The sequence below is a fragment of the Botryllus schlosseri genome, chromosome 3, assembly GCF_051294905.1.
Source record: "Botryllus schlosseri isolate E-star chromosome 3, Bs_hap1, whole genome shotgun sequence".
NCBI lineage: Eukaryota > Metazoa > Chordata > Ascidiacea > Stolidobranchia > Styelidae > Botryllus > Botryllus schlosseri.
The window spans coordinates 14,200,471-14,218,117 of record NC_137238.1 but is presented as its reverse complement, the minus strand read 5'-3'; the positions used below and the strand labels follow the sequence as shown (position 1 = coordinate 14,218,117).

The 17,647-nt window shown below is 40.6% G+C and overlaps 1 protein-coding gene across 1 annotated transcript in view; it reads right to left on the bottom strand.

Moving 5' to 3' along the window:
* The window catches only part of LOC145435391 (uncharacterized), a 106,630-nt gene extending 90,554 nt beyond the window's left edge, over positions 1 to 16,076 (bottom strand). Inside the window, exons 1-3 of the mRNA XM_080312667.1 lie at positions 15,844 to 16,076; positions 3,750 to 3,800; positions 1,878 to 1,934 (exon numbers count right to left, since the gene is read on the bottom strand). Of these exons, the coding sequence (XP_080168793.1) occupies positions 1,878 to 1,934; positions 3,750 to 3,800; positions 15,844 to 15,889 (154 nt within the window). The 5' untranslated portion in view covers positions 15,890 to 16,076. The remainder of the gene's footprint in view (positions 1 to 1,877; positions 1,935 to 3,749; positions 3,801 to 15,843) is intronic.
* Between the last annotated feature and the right edge of the window lie 1,571 nt (positions 16,077 to 17,647).

The window sequence follows — 17,647 nt, the reverse complement described above, 5'->3', positions numbered from 1 at the left end:
GTTCTTTCGAATTCTCCACTAGCTGCTGACGATAACGCCTGACGAGTGTCAGCCGAAAATATTCGAGATCATTTCAATATGAATAAAGTATTTAAGTACATGTTCAACAACGTAAATCCAATTTTCTATTTTTCACCATTGTTGAGCTGTGAGTTCAGTTCTATCATACTAAAAAAGAATTGAAGTAATTGAGAAGCTCAGTTAACTCATATATGCAGCAAATTGATTGTTGTTATCTGCTTCGAAATATTTGATTTGAGCTCGCATCGCCAAAATCCACTTGTAAATCACTATGTTTTTCGTTGAAGGGTTCAATACAAAAGTAAATGCAATAATATCATATAGTTACTTCCCTTTTAGTGTCACTAAATAATTGATTTACCAATTTCTTTTTAAACAAAAACACACTTGCAACGGATAATACAAAATTCACCACAATTATTTTGCCAAGTTTGACGATATTTTGTTATTAGAAAACAAATTTCCATTGATATAGCGAAATATGACAAGTAGGTAACAGGTTATGTATTGCATAGTGGGGTGCGTAGAGACTGCTGCCATAATGATGTGGTACTTCAGACGTAGTACACGGCGAGAGTCGATGTTATCTTGATGGGAGAGTGAGAGAGAGATAGAGCGAGTCTACATTAGTCTTTATTCTTTCATTCAACCAAAATACATAACAAACATCACACCCGGATTGAACAGGTACATTTGTCTCTAAACACTCTGAAGGTCGATTGAGGGACCGGACCGGCAGCGGGGTTATTGCATTTGCTCCTCTACTTGTTCGGAGAGGGAGAGAAAAGCCATTATGGGTAGTGTTAATACATCTGTTTGATAAACATAGCCAAGTATCGAACGGTCAAGGAAAGAATATTACCGACTTGTCAAAGTCATCCTCACCATTGGACTTGTTCGTAATAGCGAATCTTGCTCATGGGCATCCACTACTAAACGTTAGCTTATAATGAAAGTAGGTAATATAACTCGAACCTTTTGTTTCAACTTCTACGTGTTAACGTTTTCTCATTGTAGTGGAAACTTGGGGTTGGATGAAAAACTCCACAACATCAATAGCAAATCGAATCACGTTTCGGTTTCAAAGGGAATTGGAGCATTTAATGCGTGATTTACAGCCAAACAGCCGGAACGTTACAATTACATCAGCCAAATTTCTTGGTTGTAGAAAATAACTGCACACGAAGAGAGGCACTCGGATCTTTTTCTTTAATATGATAACCGTGTGATCATGGTATCTTCCACACCCTATATTTAGCGGCCACTTGTAAATGAATATAAATTCATAACTAATGAAGTTATATTCATCTACAGCTGGACGTTAAATAGGGTGTTGAAGCTACCGATGTCTTACGTTCATATATGTCGTCTGCTATCGTCGCAGCAAAGCATTTAATATGATGACTACGTCGCGTTCGCTATTACCCATATGCTAGGTTTACCGTATTTTGGAATCGATAAAGGAGGACACTTTTACCAAATGAGAAATGCTATTTGATCAAGAGTGAAAACATTCTTTGGTGAGTTGACTAAAAAAGGTCATCACTTTCATTTGATCCTCCCGATTCACATACTTGTTACTCAAATTTTGTAATATTAACTAAAGAAAAGTCATCACGTTCGATCAAACCACGAATATCCCGCATGGACTTCCCAAATAAGTTGGTGTTGGAGAATGAGTTGAAATTTTATCAAATAGCTTACCAAATTAGAAAATGGGTCCGAAAATTTTTTAAATGGGATTTCGGGTCGCAACAATGAAACCGTTGGCAGCGAGTACTTTGGAACGAGTGCTACGCAAAGATAAATAGCTTAGAAGATTGATGACCAGCGAGACACGCCATCATATACTTCACCTGCATGATTATCCGTGATGTATTTTCTCCATATCTCAGAGCCCAAGAGTGGCTGACCTAGAAATTATAAAATCCTGTGGTTAGTAACCTGTTCCATAGGACATATTGGAATAACGCCCATCATTTGTTTTCCCTTATCAAATATGGTCCGCGCCTGACGGACCTGCCGAGACGGACATATTTATTGAGCCATTGAGCTGAAATGCGCATGTTGTAGTACATTAGTGTGTGCGTAATTATTTCTCCACATTCGAGTTTATTCTGCTTGCAACAATGTATGTCAGTGACTTGAATACGCATGAGCTATATTCATTTTCATCGATTCAATCGTCTCTATCTTCTTCTAATATATAACCATATACTGTGCAGGAAATCGGAGATAAAAAGATTCTATAGCGACATCGGCCATAATGTGTCGTTTGATTTTGCCGTCATAAAATAATACAATATTGGATCGTACAAATCATGAAATCAGAGATTGGATAATATGTTATTGCAAGGCTAATCTTCTCAGGGTATGCAATATGCATATTAAAAAGGTATGATTATTAGAGCAACAATCGTGGTAAAGATGTGTTACGAGATCGTTCTATTGCATGTTCTGATATTGATTATAAAATCCTAAACGTGGGAAAACATATTTTCTTGCTGCTTCTATGAAAGCGGAATGCAACGATGAGTCTAGCCTGCTGAGTGTATTGTGACACGAGGTGTAGCCTAATAAACCAGCCGAAAATCACGCTTCTAACAATGTAGGCGTTGACGGAGCTTAAGACAATGAATTCTGTTACAAACTGGATTTTGCAATGAAAATATTAGGAGCATTTCGGAGAAGGCTTGATATATAAATAAAACTAGTAGCTTTGATGGGGAAGCGAGTGGCGCAGTTGTCACGACACCAATGACAGTGGTTCGAATCCCGGTTCGGACCAACTTCTATGTGTCGGAGGTTTCTCTGGGCTCCTCATCGCCGACCCCACTGCAGTTGCAGTGCATTGTAAAGCCGAGATTGAAAGTGAGCCGTGCTAGAAGTCGGCAGCAAAGACAACGATGGGGACGCATGGGAGCGAGAGAGACCGTCTGAGTGAGAGAAAGAGTGAAAGTCGCCCTCAACAATACAAAGGCAAAGAATTATGAACATTACAAATATTCGTGTCGTGGTGTACAAAGCCTGAAAAAGGCGATAAGCTCCACTGTAAATGTGCCATTAATAATAATAATAATAATAACAGTGGCTTTGATCCTCGCCTTCGAAAAATCTTATTTTTTCAGCGATAGAAGTCGGTGTTTTCTCTGCATCTGCTAAAAAATGTTTGGGTGTCATAAATATGCATACATATATAAAACAATTTCATCGTTCATTTTCGTAAATCTTTGTCGCGGTCAATGAAGTTCTGTCCCAGCGAAAGTAAGTGCATGAATGGACAAATCTATCACGCGAATCCGCCTATTTGAATGCAAGGTATACAGTAAAATTGGCATCATGCTGCAAATATTTTTAGTATTTAGGAAGCTCCATAAATTTGTAGAACAGAGGTCGGGAGTCTTCTTCGTTCGAAGAGACATATCGGCCTTATTTTATATATTTAACTCCCAAAGAGCCATACATACCAATCAACTGTTACGTCACAATTGAATATTCATGACGTCATGGTAGCACTAATTTGAATTCACTACATGGTATTCACCGTGTGCGCCACATTTTCTTTGTTAAAATTCGTACTAATCATGCAGTGCAGCTTCTAACAGTGTAGGCTTTGGCGGAGCTTATGACAAGGAATAGTGTTACAAACTGGCTTTTGCAATGAAAATATTGGAAGCATTTCTGAAAAGGCTTGATATATAAATAGAACTAATAGCTTTGATCCTCACCTTCAAAAAATCTTATTTTGTCAGCGATAGAAGTCGGTGTTTTCTCTGCATCTGTAAAAAATGTTTCGGTCATATAAATATGTATACATCTTCAAAACAATTTCATCGTTCATTTTCGTAAACCTTTGTCGGTGTCAATGAATTTCTGTCCCAACCAAAGTAAGTGCATGAATGGACAAATCTATCATGCGCCTATTTGAATGCAAGTGATACAGTAAAATGGGCATCAGGATAGATATATTTTTAGTATTTTAGGAAGCTCCCAGAACCTGTAGAACAGGGGTCGGGGAGATTTACCGTCCGAAGAGACATGCAGAGGTGGTCAAAGGAGTCAAGAAAGCTACTCAAATAGAAGTAGAAGTAGCGACGAAGAAATCTACTCAAGTACAAGTAGAAGTACTTATTTCATAAGCAACCTGAAACTACTTGAAGTAGAAGTAGAATTGTCTGACTTTAAAAGTACTCAAGTAAGTAATTAGTTGTGAAAACGATCCTGATTGGATGGGTTATAAAAAGGTGCAAACTGAGCTATGTGATAGGTGACGAGCTTGATTCATATTGATTCATAGCAGCAGGTATCCAATTTTCGATAGCATAAGCATTCGCCCACATCGTGGGATGAAAATGATAGTATTGATAAGGAAATGCGATGCTAATCCTCTGTTTTATCCAACAGCACGTTTTGGAAAATAGCATGGTATAACGCCATCCCCCATATTATAAGACTCGTAGTTTAGTCGAAGAGCAATACGGAGAAGTTGTATAGGATACGGTGTAAACACTTTGCGCGATTACTAAAGGTTAATAAAAAATATGGTGGACCGTAAAAATGCCATATTGCGTAGCTTTATTTCAAGAAATTAAAGGCATTACTGCACTTGCTTCTTTACTTCAACATGTATGTTATCCAGACAGAAGAACTGATATTAATTATAACTCAAAGTATATGATACTGGGAATAGAAAGTGAAATATTAATACTACTTCTAAAAGCAGAATATGTATTTCATGTTTTTAGTCTAGAAAGTTTTAAAATTGGTATGCTAAAACAGCTCTAAAACTAAAAAAGTCGAAAGTCCACTTTTCCAGATCAGGACACGCCATTGACATGCTAAATTACGATATGACAAGAGAATGCTAGATTGCGAAACAGCAGTTTCAAACGTTATGATGAGCCATATATACTGTGATGAATTATTTCATATGGGCGAAGGGTGACAATGTGGCGTGAACGGAACCACGCCAACCCTCCACCTAAATTATATTCGCCGATACTTTCGTGAAATCATACTGGTCACTCCGTATCCACTGCGCGCGAAGCGCGACAAAAATTCTGGGCTCTACTAAACATTTATGAAAATTAAATGTTAAAACTCCGTGAAAACAGCTCCGAAATTCCTCAGGCTATCTTCCTGATTGAAAGATTGAACTACTTCTACTTGACAAACTGAAAATAGCGACAAGTAAGTAAGTAGATCACAAAATATTAGGAAGTAGTAGAAGTAGCGAAAATCAGATCTACTTGAGTAAGTATCAGAAGTAGAGGAAAACTACTTGAGTACTTCGAAAAAGTAGAAGTACTTCGTTACTGACCACCTCCGCATATGGGCCCTATTTTATATATTAACTCCAAAAGAGCCACACATACCAATCAACTGTTACGTCACAATTTAATATTACTGACGTCATGGTAGTACTAATTTGAACTCATTACATGGGATTCACGTTTCACCGTGAGCGCCACATTTTCTCTGTTAAAACTCGTACTAATCATGCAGGTAGCTGTATTTGAGCGTGCGGAGCTTCAGCAACGAGAACGTAGGCTCTTTGTGATGCTCCTTTTAAATGCGATAATCCATGATCAGATGTGTAGATGGAGCAAAACATTACCAAAGGGATATCTAGAAAGTTCTAGATATTCCTGCATTAGCAGTATACAGTCCTACCCACTTTAAGCTGTGATGCATCAGTGACTTGGGATTAGGGGTGGCAAGTGAGGCAGTGCCTAACGTGTAGTCAGGATGAGTGAACAGAAATCGGGAAACCCTCAATTACTATTGGGATTTTTTAATGATGTTCATGAATAACTAGATTTTGAGCATTTTCTCCCAAATTCACACAATTTGCATATTTATTATACAATAATTAACGATATGCCTCTTTTTCATGCACCAATATCTTTGTCTCGAATTCCGATCCAAGATCAGAACACAACAATCAAACCCAGCTCGTAGTTTATTGGAAGGTCCATGAGTGGATATTTACAATCTACTCTCCGACCGAAGAGTGACTTTCAATATCTTATCCCGACTTCGAATATTGGATGATTTGCAAGTCAGAGGTAACCATCCTCATACCATATGCCCTTGGGCATTGAAATGCGCTATGATTGATACACCATTGCAAACAGCCCTCGGATGCGACTCACCACCTCCCATTGCCGATACTATATTCTCAGATTATATTTTTGAGCAATAACAAAACAGAATGCGAATTTACACTGATGGATCTAAAAACATCATTGGTGATGGGTACTCCTTCTACATCCCCGATCGCAATATAAGAACATCAAAAGTATGTTCGAAACTCCTATCAATTTTCACAATTTAGCTCAGAGCAATATTCGATGCATTGATATGGATTTGAGAGAATTCCATCGAACGAGTTGCTGTCGTGGGTGACTCTTCGAGTGCAGTGTTGTTGTTAAAAAACAATCTCGGTGAAAATACCAATATCACCAATCAAATATTAGAAATGACTCACCATCTCTTACATGATAGCGATAGATATCTTTCTTTTTAATGGATTCCAGGACACTGTGCTAATAAAGGGAATGAAGTCGCTGAACGACTTGCGAAAGACGCTGCGGTCCATGACTTCACGGACCAAAGTGGAGTTATCACTTCTAGCGAGGACAACTCATTGCTTTTAAGTCACTGTAGACAATATTGGAGCCAACGTTTCATCGAAACCGCAGCTGGAGCACATTTCAAGCAGATCTGCCGTGACGTATACACGCAACTACCAACTATAACTACGCCTCGCCGGGCGGAGTCACCATTTTCAGATTGCGGACCGGACACTGTCGTCTCAACTCGCATCTTGGCAAAATTGGGTGTTCCGATACCCCTGATTGTACCACATGCTGCCATGTTGAAGAAACTGCAGAGCACGTTATTAACGAATGTGCGAAGTGCGCCAACGAAAGATACCAGTTTAAAGCTACCGTACGAGACTTGAGAGTACCATTCACCATCGAAAATATATTGACCACCGATTATATATTACCTATACTGTGGGAATTCATAGCGAAGACAAAGAGACAGTATTAAATGCTAATTTGACTGTATTTACTTCTCGCCATAACGATTCGATTAGCAACTGTTAAGCAGTGACGCAAAAGACCATAGTTGCTATGTGCGTCACTAAAATTGTTTTTAAATATAATTGTATTTATGAGAAGAACTCTTTTCCTTCGTTTTGATTTCAACTTTTTCAATGTTACCATTCTCGGCCAAACAAGTTATTGGGTTTGCACAAAAACGTCTACTAGTGCTTGGATGATCAGTTCCTACAAACTGTTCTGCACTCCCATCCAAAATACACCGTATTTTCCGCGAAGGAAACTCGTTATCGAGAGATGACACAAAAATCCCGGAGGTTCCGTTTGTCGAAAGGGTGAAAAGTCCATACGTTTGTATTGATGCTTTTGCCTAATGTCTTGAAAAATAAACTCGAAAACGACCAAGGAGAGTAGGCACATTAGAGCTCGTTACCTTATAACACATTTCTCCAATTTGTGTTGTATTTTTTTTTCTCGATTACTTATTTTCTGTCTCGCGTGTAAATAAGAAGAGCAAGGAATGTCACGATACCGTGTGTTGGGTTCTTTAGCTCAATCTAACTTGAAATCTCATAACAGTTTAGGGCAATTTCCTGCACAGATAACCGATGTTCCCACCACTACCTCTCCAAATCTCCTGAAATTTGGTACACGCACAGATGAGCTAAATCCAAACAGGATGAACTTTATTTTATGAAAATTGGACTTGGGGGTCAAAAGTTACGTCACTTTGAAAATTGACAATTTTCTGCTCATTTCGGGTCTGCACTTTCAGGTTTTATCAATGCAATATTCAAGAAGGTGTAGCTAGATGTTAGACGACAGTTGAGATACGGCACTTGGATTTATCTGAAGCTTGTCTGATCGTCTATATTTCCAAGTAAAATTTATTGCCCTGTAGGTTAGGGCCAAAGGTTAAATTGAGGGGGGATTTGGTCAATGGTCTAAAATCAGTCAGGCGTTACACGATTTAGACTGCGGATTGTTCAAAAACATATTAAAATATTTTGGAAAATAGGATCTTAAATTAAAGTTTGCTTCAAGGAGACTTCGTTCATAGCTGTTTGATTTTGGCTATTAGACTGTAAAGTGATGAAATTGCAGTTTCAAGAGCACACTTCATTTGCGCATGGAAATGCAGTAGTAGTAGGGTGCGTTCGGACATCGAGTCTGGGGTGTGTGTGGACATCATGTCTGGGATGTGTTCCGACATCATGTCTTGGGTGTGTTCGGACTGTGTTGCCATTGAAACGTAGTGTCTGGGGTGAGTTCGGACTGTTTTGCCCCTCGGACATCGTGTCTGGGGTGGGTTCGCACAGTTTTGCAACTCGGACATCGGGCCGAGGGTGTGTTCGGAATGTGTTGCCATTCGGACATCGTGTCTAGGGCGTGTTCGGACATCATGTCAGGGGTGTGTTAGGACTGTTTTGCCACTCGGGCATCGTGTCTAGGCGGGGGGGGGTTCGGACATCATGCCTGGAGTGTGTTAGGATTGTTCTGTCAATCGGACATGGTGTCTGGGATATGTTTGTGCTGCGCCAGACATGCCTCAGACCTGATATCTGCGCACTATTTTTATCCAGACGTGCTCCGGGGCTGATGCCTGCGCACTAAATACCTTCAGGCATTGTCCGAAACGGATATCTGGACACAGACATGCGTCAGACATGATGCCCGCGTCCTAAACGACGCGTTTTTGCTGATATCTGCGATAGCTAGGTATAACCACAGTAGTGGTAGCTGAGTATATCCCAATTTACAGTAGTGATAGCTGAGTACATCCACAGCTATCACTACTGTGGATATACTCAGCTATCACTGATATCACTACTGTGGATGTGGATATACTCAGCTATCACTGCTGTAGATATACCCAGCAATCGCAGATATCAGCAAAAACAGCAAATATAGAGGTCATATATTGGTCAAATGTCGTTTAGGACGCGGGTATCACGTCTGACGCATGTATGTGTCCCTTAAGCCCGCAGATATCAGATTCGGAATATGCCTGGGGGTATTTGGTGCGCAGGTAAGAGCTACGACGCATGTCCACTGTCCAGATTAAAATAGTGGCAGATATCAGGTCTGAGGCATGTTTGGCGCATCACAAACATATCCCAGACACGATGTCTGAGTAACAACACAGTCCGGACACACCACAGGCATGATGTCCGAACACCTTCCAGACACGATGTCCGAGTGACAGCACAATCCGAATTCCCCCCAGATACGATGTCCGCGTTGCGAAACAGTCCGAACACACATAAGACATAATATTTGAACACCCCCAAGACATGATGTCCGAGTTGCAAAACAATCCGAACACCTCAGACCTGATATCTGCGCACTATTTTTATCCGGACATGCTCCGGAGCTGACACCTGTGTGCTAAATACCCCCAGGCATGGTCCGAACCGGATATCTGCGCACTTAATAGACATAGACATGCGTCGGACGTGATGCCCGCGTCCTAAACGACGTTTGACCTATGACCTCTATATTTGCGGTTTTTGTTGATATCTGCGATAGCTGAGTATATCCACTGTAGCGATAGCTGAGTATTACCACATCCGCAGTAGTGATATCTGTGATAGTTGAGGTGAGTATATCCAGAGTAGTGATAGCTGTGGATATACTCAGCTATCACTACTGTGGATGTGGATATTCTCAGCTATCACTACTGTGAATATACCCAGCTCTCGCAGATAGAAGCAAAAACCGCAAATAAAGAGGTCATACGTCACGCGTCGTTTAGTACGCGGGTATCACGTCTGACGTATGTCTGTGTCCACTAAGTGAGCAGATATCCGTTTCGGACAATGCCCGAAGGTATTTAGTACGCAGGCATCAGCTCCGGAGCATGTCTGGACAAGAATTGTGCGCAGATATCACGTCTGAGGCATATCTGGCGAAGCACAAAAATATCCAGACACGATGTCCAATTGACAACACAATCCTAACACACTCCAGGCATGATGTCCGAGCCCCCCCAGACACGATGCCCGAGTAGCAACACACCCCTGACATGATGTCGAACACGCCCTAGACACGATGTCCGAATGGCAACACATTCCGAACACACCCTCGGCCCGATGTCCGAGCTGCAAAACTGTCTGAACCCACCCCAGACACGATGTCCGAGGGGAAAAACAGTCCGAACTCACCCCAGACACTACGTTTCAATGGCAACACAGTCCGAACACACCCAAGACATGATGTCGGAACACATCCCAGACATGATGTCCGAACGCACCCTACTACTACTGCATTTCCATGTACAAATGAAGTGTGCTCTTGAAACTGCAATTTCATCACTTTACAGTCTAATAGCCAAAATCAAACAGCTATGAACGAAGTCTCCTTGAAGCAAACTTTCATTTAAGATCCTATTTTCCAAAATATTTTAATATGTTTTTGAGCAATCCGCAGTCTAAATCGTGTAACGCCTGACTGATTTTAGACCATTGACCAAATTCCCCCTCAATTTAACCTTTGACCCTAACCTACAGGGCATTAAATTTTACTTGAAAATATAGACGATCAGACAAGCTTCAGATAAATCCAAGAACCGTATCTCAACTGTCGTCTAACATCTAGCTACACCTTCTTGAATATTGCATTGATAAAACCTGAAAGTGCAGACCCGAAATGAGCAGAAAATTGTCAATTTTTAAAGTGACGTAACTTTTGACCCCCAAGTCCAATTTTCATAAAATAAAGTTCATCCTGTTTGGAATTAGCTCATCTGTGCGTGTATCAAATTTCAGGAGATTTGGAGAGGTAGTGGTGGGAACATCGGTTGTCTGTGCAGGGAATTGCCCTTTATTAACATTAAAGCAGCCTTTTATACTACGATCAAAACCTGAGTTTTTGTGGCATCTCGAGACTCGAGCCTCACACATCACAACTCACAACTAATTCATTTTGAGTATGACTGTTATATTCTACGATTTTACGGGAATGTATGACATATGGAACGAGCAAACCGCAACTGTACCCAACACAGCTCTACGAAACATGTCTGACGCACGCGATTTCAAATGAGGGTGAAATAAATGCCACTGTGAGTCGCATTTGTACTACTATCTACTGAGATTGCAAGAACTGAACTACTCAGTGCTGACTGATGGCAACGGAGCATATAGATATCGAAAGGTGTGGCTGTTCAGCGACTGTCATTTTTGGCCAAAGTTTTCTCACCGATGATGTAGTTGGCACCACATGTAATCAGCGGTATGTTGGCCAAAACTTTATATCTTCGATTGCACCGACGCAGATCGGGTTAGCCTCAAAATGAATGAATGAATAGGCTTGAACTCACTTGTTCCACAATGCACACCCCTACACTAGTTCATCCCAACGGTCTACGACCATGTTTCCAGAAAAACCAGTCGGACAAATCTGATCATGAATTCAAGCCAAAGGTCGGCACATTCTCATGATCACGCCATATTTCTGCGTGTTTCGCTTATTTGATATAGTGCCCAACTGAGGGACCTTGGATATGTATAAACTATTGCAGGATTTCTTGAACTAAATTCAAGAAATATTACATACATAATGACAGATAGCTCTGGCACCGTGTCGACCTAAAATTATACCCTTTGCACCATACTTTATTAACCCTTGAATCGAGTAAAAATTTGCGTTGCAGTATCTTGCGCTAATCGAACCGTTACTATGAAGATATGATGATTGTTCAGCGAAAGAAAGCAGAAAGTCAATTTGACGTCCTTTTCCATGCAGCCTGTCTCCTGCTCGGACGGGCAGACATGTCTGTCACTACACCGGCTTTCAAACCAAGCTTTTCGCTACGTAATAATTATATAGTGTGAAAACGATAATTCACAACGGCTTGTGAGTTACAAAGCTACGATTAGTGGTGCGTCGTAATTCAAACAATTTTTCATAATTGCGCCGTAACTACAAAGGTTAGGGATAGACTGCCCTTGGATTTCCTAATATGTTTATTTGACTTATTCCACGTCTGAAATATTAGCAATTATTTATGATTTTCATCCATACTCATTAATGTCTTAATTGGAACAATTTGCACCACGTTCATTATTCGCACTGCAATTTTTTTATTTCGCACAAGTGTTTACCATTCCACAGGTTGAAAGGCACTGTCTTTATGGTATTCGCGGTGTTTGTCGACTACTATGGTCAATTGGTTATTTACACCAGGCCAAGTTACTTAATTTTTCCTTAGCTGCCGACTGTTAGAATGGCCTACTTCTAGGCTTTTTTTTATAATGCACGGGTGAGATGGCGAGGGGAGGCGAAATAAACCACTAACACTTAGGTAGGAATTCTGAAGTCGAGCTCGGTCGGACACGAACCCACAATCCATTGGTGTTGCAGATGTGTAGATGGTCACACAGATATGGTTTTACGACTGCATGCTGCTGTCCGGTCGCAATTTGGGCACCCTGGTCTAGTCGACATAGGAGTCAGCAAGGCTGCACCGTGTAGGAAATGCTAAATACTAAGCATGGCTCGAGATTACCGGACCACCATTCAACACAGTGGTTCACGAACTACCCCGTGAGACCCCCGGGTACGACCCTCCAAATATTTGCGCTGTGCTCTCTATAAGCTTTTCGTGGTAATACCAATTCAATATGCATGAGCTATCGTGTCGGGTTTCCTCGATAATCATTATAGACAGATGTGGCAAGCTGAACACATATTACCTCCGTCACCCTGTTCTACTGCAAAAGGAACCAATAAGTCCTTTATCAGCGGTTAATTAATGAGGAGATATATTTGCTTCTCGAATGTATTTACAGGCTGGATACAGTGATATGAATATTGCGCGATTTTGCACATCCGGTCCACCTGTTATGAAGCATGAAGTATTGATGCTTATGAAGTATTGTTGCGTAAGCTATTAATTGTGATATAGCTATAGCAGGGGTTCCCAACCTTTTTCCACCCACGTACCATTTCGAGGTTGTATGCAGTGCTCGCGTACCACCTAGCCTATACGAGCGTCGAAAGCGGTCAAAAATGTTTCTACCGTAAACTCCCCATTTTAAGGCACAGTATATGATTTCTGTTGTGGATCCATTCACCATTCTTGTGGTCAAATATATTGAAACGGAATTTGGTTAGGTAAGAATCCCAATGCTTAACGACTAGATTTCCTCCACATAGGCCGTCATTGGTGGGATTGCCCCTACCCACGACGACGATGGCTTCATAAAACTTATTAATCCACCCTATCTGAACTAATAACTCCCTTCGGTCGAAAAAAAGGAATCTACTCTCGTACCCCCTGGTATCCCTTCGCGTACCAATAGTGGTACGTGTATACCACAGGTTGGGAACCACTGAGCTATAGTATTCGGTACATTATAATGCGTATCTGGTACATCACAGAGATAGAGAGAGAATCTTTATTCGTATACATTACATATCAACATAACACTACAAAAATATAACAGTGAAATGCGACATGCAAGGTAGACGAGAGGCTCGATATGACATAGTCTTCAGAGCCGAGCCACCCAGGACAGGAGCAATTTTCACAGTCGATAACTAATAAATAAAAAATAAAATTAAAATAAACTAACAAACGAAAGGAAAAATAAGACACAGTATCACGGACCAATTTGAAATACAATGCAAATACAATTTAGCGGTAGTTAGAGATAAGAAAATGAAAACATTGTTTTTTAAAAGCACAAGAGTCTAAATTGCGGAGATTAGGTGGCAGCTTATTACAAACATTGACACCAATAAAACTGATTGAATTTTGTACTAGACTGGTAGAGTGGTGTTGCACAGACAGAGACAAGTTAGAAAAAAATCTGGTATGATGTTGGTGGGTATCCGAAGGTATCTTGAACAGATTATCAAAATATAGTGGCAGTTCACCCTGATGATAGCTATGCATAAATTTCATTACCTCAAATTTGAATATTTCTTCCACTTTCAATATTCTAACGCTACGATACATGCTATTACAATTCTCATATCTAGATTTCCGACAGAGAATTCGTATGACTCGGTTTTGCAAGACTTGCAATTTCTGCAGATGTCTTTTCACAGCAGGTCCCCAAACTAGGATCCCATAAATGAGATAGCAGTGAATTAAGGCATAGTATACTGATCTGAAAGTTTGATGAGGAATTAAATTTTTAAGGCGATAGAGAGCCCCGACACCACGCGAGATTTTAGTTTTTATATTGTTAATATGATCACAGTACACCCGATCCGAGTGGCACAGCTTTTATAATTATTGTACGCCATAGGGCTAGCGTTCTTGAAGTATAGGTCGCGACAGCACCAGAGAAATGTTTTATTATGTATGTGATATTTGTTAAAATATTTGCAACAAAAAAATTCATCGCGCAATTTCCTGTGGTGAGTTTGCGCCTTTGCATGGTCACTGTGTTGGTTTCTATATTCAATAAGCGAGACGAAAATGTGTCGACCTTAGTATTACACAAATTGGTTTGAATTCATAAAAAGATTTATCCGACAGTGCTTTGACTGTAAAATACCTTCGGGTACCATTGCGATGCTTTAGTGTATGGGTGTGCAATATGCGGGTGAAGGCGTATGAGACACAGCTATTTCGAGGTCAAACCCTTCCGCGCCGGATCAAATGAAGACACGAAATTATGACCAGCATAAGGGTTGGCAACGTGCGATGCCAACAAGATCTGTGGCGATAAAACCTTCGCAAAAATGACAGTTCTGGTTGACCCAAACCTCGGATATATATATATATATATCGCCGATCGCCGAAATTGTCGGTACCGACACTGTTCCGTCCTTGCAATCTGGGTAGACAGAAGTACAAATGCAGTACAAATGCGACCCGCAGAGGAAAATACTGCACCACAATTTCAAATAACATCAGTCGTAATTCGCTGGAGAGGGTAATATAAGAGTGTTGAAAAGCAAATAATATCGTAGCTTCGTTTAGATGCCGTGCATAAATCTACATTAGTGCGATAAAAGATGTCATAACACTAAATATTGAAGATTATTTGAGAAATATATATTAACCTCTATTTTACTTGTTTGTTAGGTTCCAATTTTTTTTTCAGAGTGAAAAATACAATATTTCCGAAATATATCACAATCGTTCGAACAATGCTATTTCAATGAAGTTGATTAATTTCCAACTAATCAATGTCCTAATTTTTTTCAATTAATTAGCGCCGTGTTTGTTCACACTATATCACAGGCCCTTGACAAGGTGGAATCGCATGGAACAAGCATCTCTATCACTCCCTCTCCCTTATTATCTTTCTTCTAGTCTCTCTCCATCTCTCTCTTTCCCACGTCTCTCTTTTCAGGCATGTCAATTTTCCCCCGTAAATACTATTATTTCCCAAATAGGCCGAAATTTCAATTTGGTCTCCCTCGCTCTCCTCGTCCGGTCGGAAATGACCAAACTTGGTGTCAAACGTATTTAGGCAACCTGTGTCGATGAAATTTGGAAAAAGCGGATTTTTCACACCTCAATACCGGATAGCATTCCCACAAAAAGCATGGCATAGTGATATACGGGCCAAAAGATACCAAAATATTTACGGGGTAGAACTGCTATTGTTTCCTTCGTATTCGCATGAAATATATACAACAAATCTGAATGTACAACGTTTTGCGACGCCATTATGAGAGATACTGGACTCAAACGCAACACTCGTTTTGGAATCAGCATACTCAGGTAAGCATATATTCGGTTTTGTCCAGCCCTAACGTCGAACAAATGGTATAAATAAGAAGTCACCTGGTTTGATATTCTCGCTCTCGTGGTCGTAGCCTCCTTCTGCCATCGAAACGAAGTGATATCTTCTCTGATTATTGTAATAGCTTGATGTAGTTAACTACTAGTTTTTCTATATTCACCTGTAGTGTCAGAATATTAGAATTGATATCGGTTAAATTCGTATCAGGGTAGAAGAGAGTTCAGAATTAATGAAGAATATCCTCATGGAATCTTGCAATTTACTGCAGAATTACCAATGTTTCCTATTATTTCAGATGAGTAGTACTGTTCGAACATAGTGATAGTAAAACAAAGATGTCGTAGTCTTAGTACTTCCTAATGATGCTTATCTACTATTGAAAGTCGTCCCCGCACGTTTCTAATCAAATGCTAGCAGAGAGCATATTCCAATACTTGCCAAGACTATGTAAATTAGAAATAGGAAACGAATTCCGTTGAAATTATCCAGGTAAATAATTTGTATATAGGCTGTCTGAAGTAGGCCTACTCATTCATCATGGACGTCATAACCCAATGGAAACACGTTTATTATGTCATTGCCGCGCAATAAATAAAAACTCAATGACGATTGGATGAGGACATTTACTCGAATCTTGCACATGGTGGCTGCAATGACCTTTAAAATGCACGCATAGTTCCTGCACCTAACCCAAGAGGCTACCGTAAGAATAAACGCCATATCTGTGTTTCAATTATTACCAGACTACTTCTCATGTTGTCCGTGAACATTAATTTAGAATAGCAGTTATAAATAAAATAATCATTTATCGAGAACGAAGCGATCAGGGTCGCCTGCTTAAGTAAGTTCTCTCATCTGGTACAGTCTTTTATTACAGTGCAAGGTGTTGGACTTTTCGAGTAACATCATATTCAATACATAGTAAGTAGATTCATCAGATTGTGGAAATATATGTCAAGCGGTTATTTCACAAGGTCATTTCATATGCCCAAAATGAATGATTAAAGCTGAAAAGTTATTTCTGATGTAATGATATTGGTTCCGTATTTTTGCTATGGCGATTCTAACCCAGGGATCACGAATGTGATGTCGGCAAGCTACCGGTAGCATGCGAGAACCGAATGAGTCGCCCGCGATCGCAATAGTGAATATTCGAAAGTGTGTTTTTAAAGTCAAAAAAGAGGAGGGTTTCATATGAGCAGCAATTGAACATGAGTTAGTCGACCTAAACGAACATACCGACGCATATTCCAATCGGGGCATTGCTTGCCTTCGCATACGCGAAGTGGCGGCCTAACATGAGTGTAGTTAATATTTCCTAGCTTTGACGCGGAGTTTTATGCTTCGGCGGGCAGTGCGGCAACGCAACTCAGCCCGGATAATCTGAGGTGAGTTCCCTTGGGTGATAGACTGATAGTGTTCTGGTCTCGGTAAAGGGTGGAGATGCTATGGGGGCCAATTCTGTCATGCGCGAAAGCATACATAGTGCGCGCCAGGAAGAACAACCGTGACATCACAGGCAGTCTGCATGGCACGTGAGTAGTGTAGCTAAGGAATTTTGTTACGCACCAATCACAGAAGGCCACGTCGCCTTAATTGCCACGCCTACATTGCCACATCATCCGCCCACTGCCGCACCTATGGGACGCCCCCTTGCCACATCATCCACCCATTGCCGCACCTATAGCATGCTCATTGCCACGTCATCCGCCCATTGCCACATCATCTGCTACGTCATCAGCCACACCCATTGTTACATCATCCACCCATATAACGCCCATTGCTACATCATCATGATTATGCGTACTGAGCTGTTTTTGAGAATATGAATTCTCGCATCCCTGA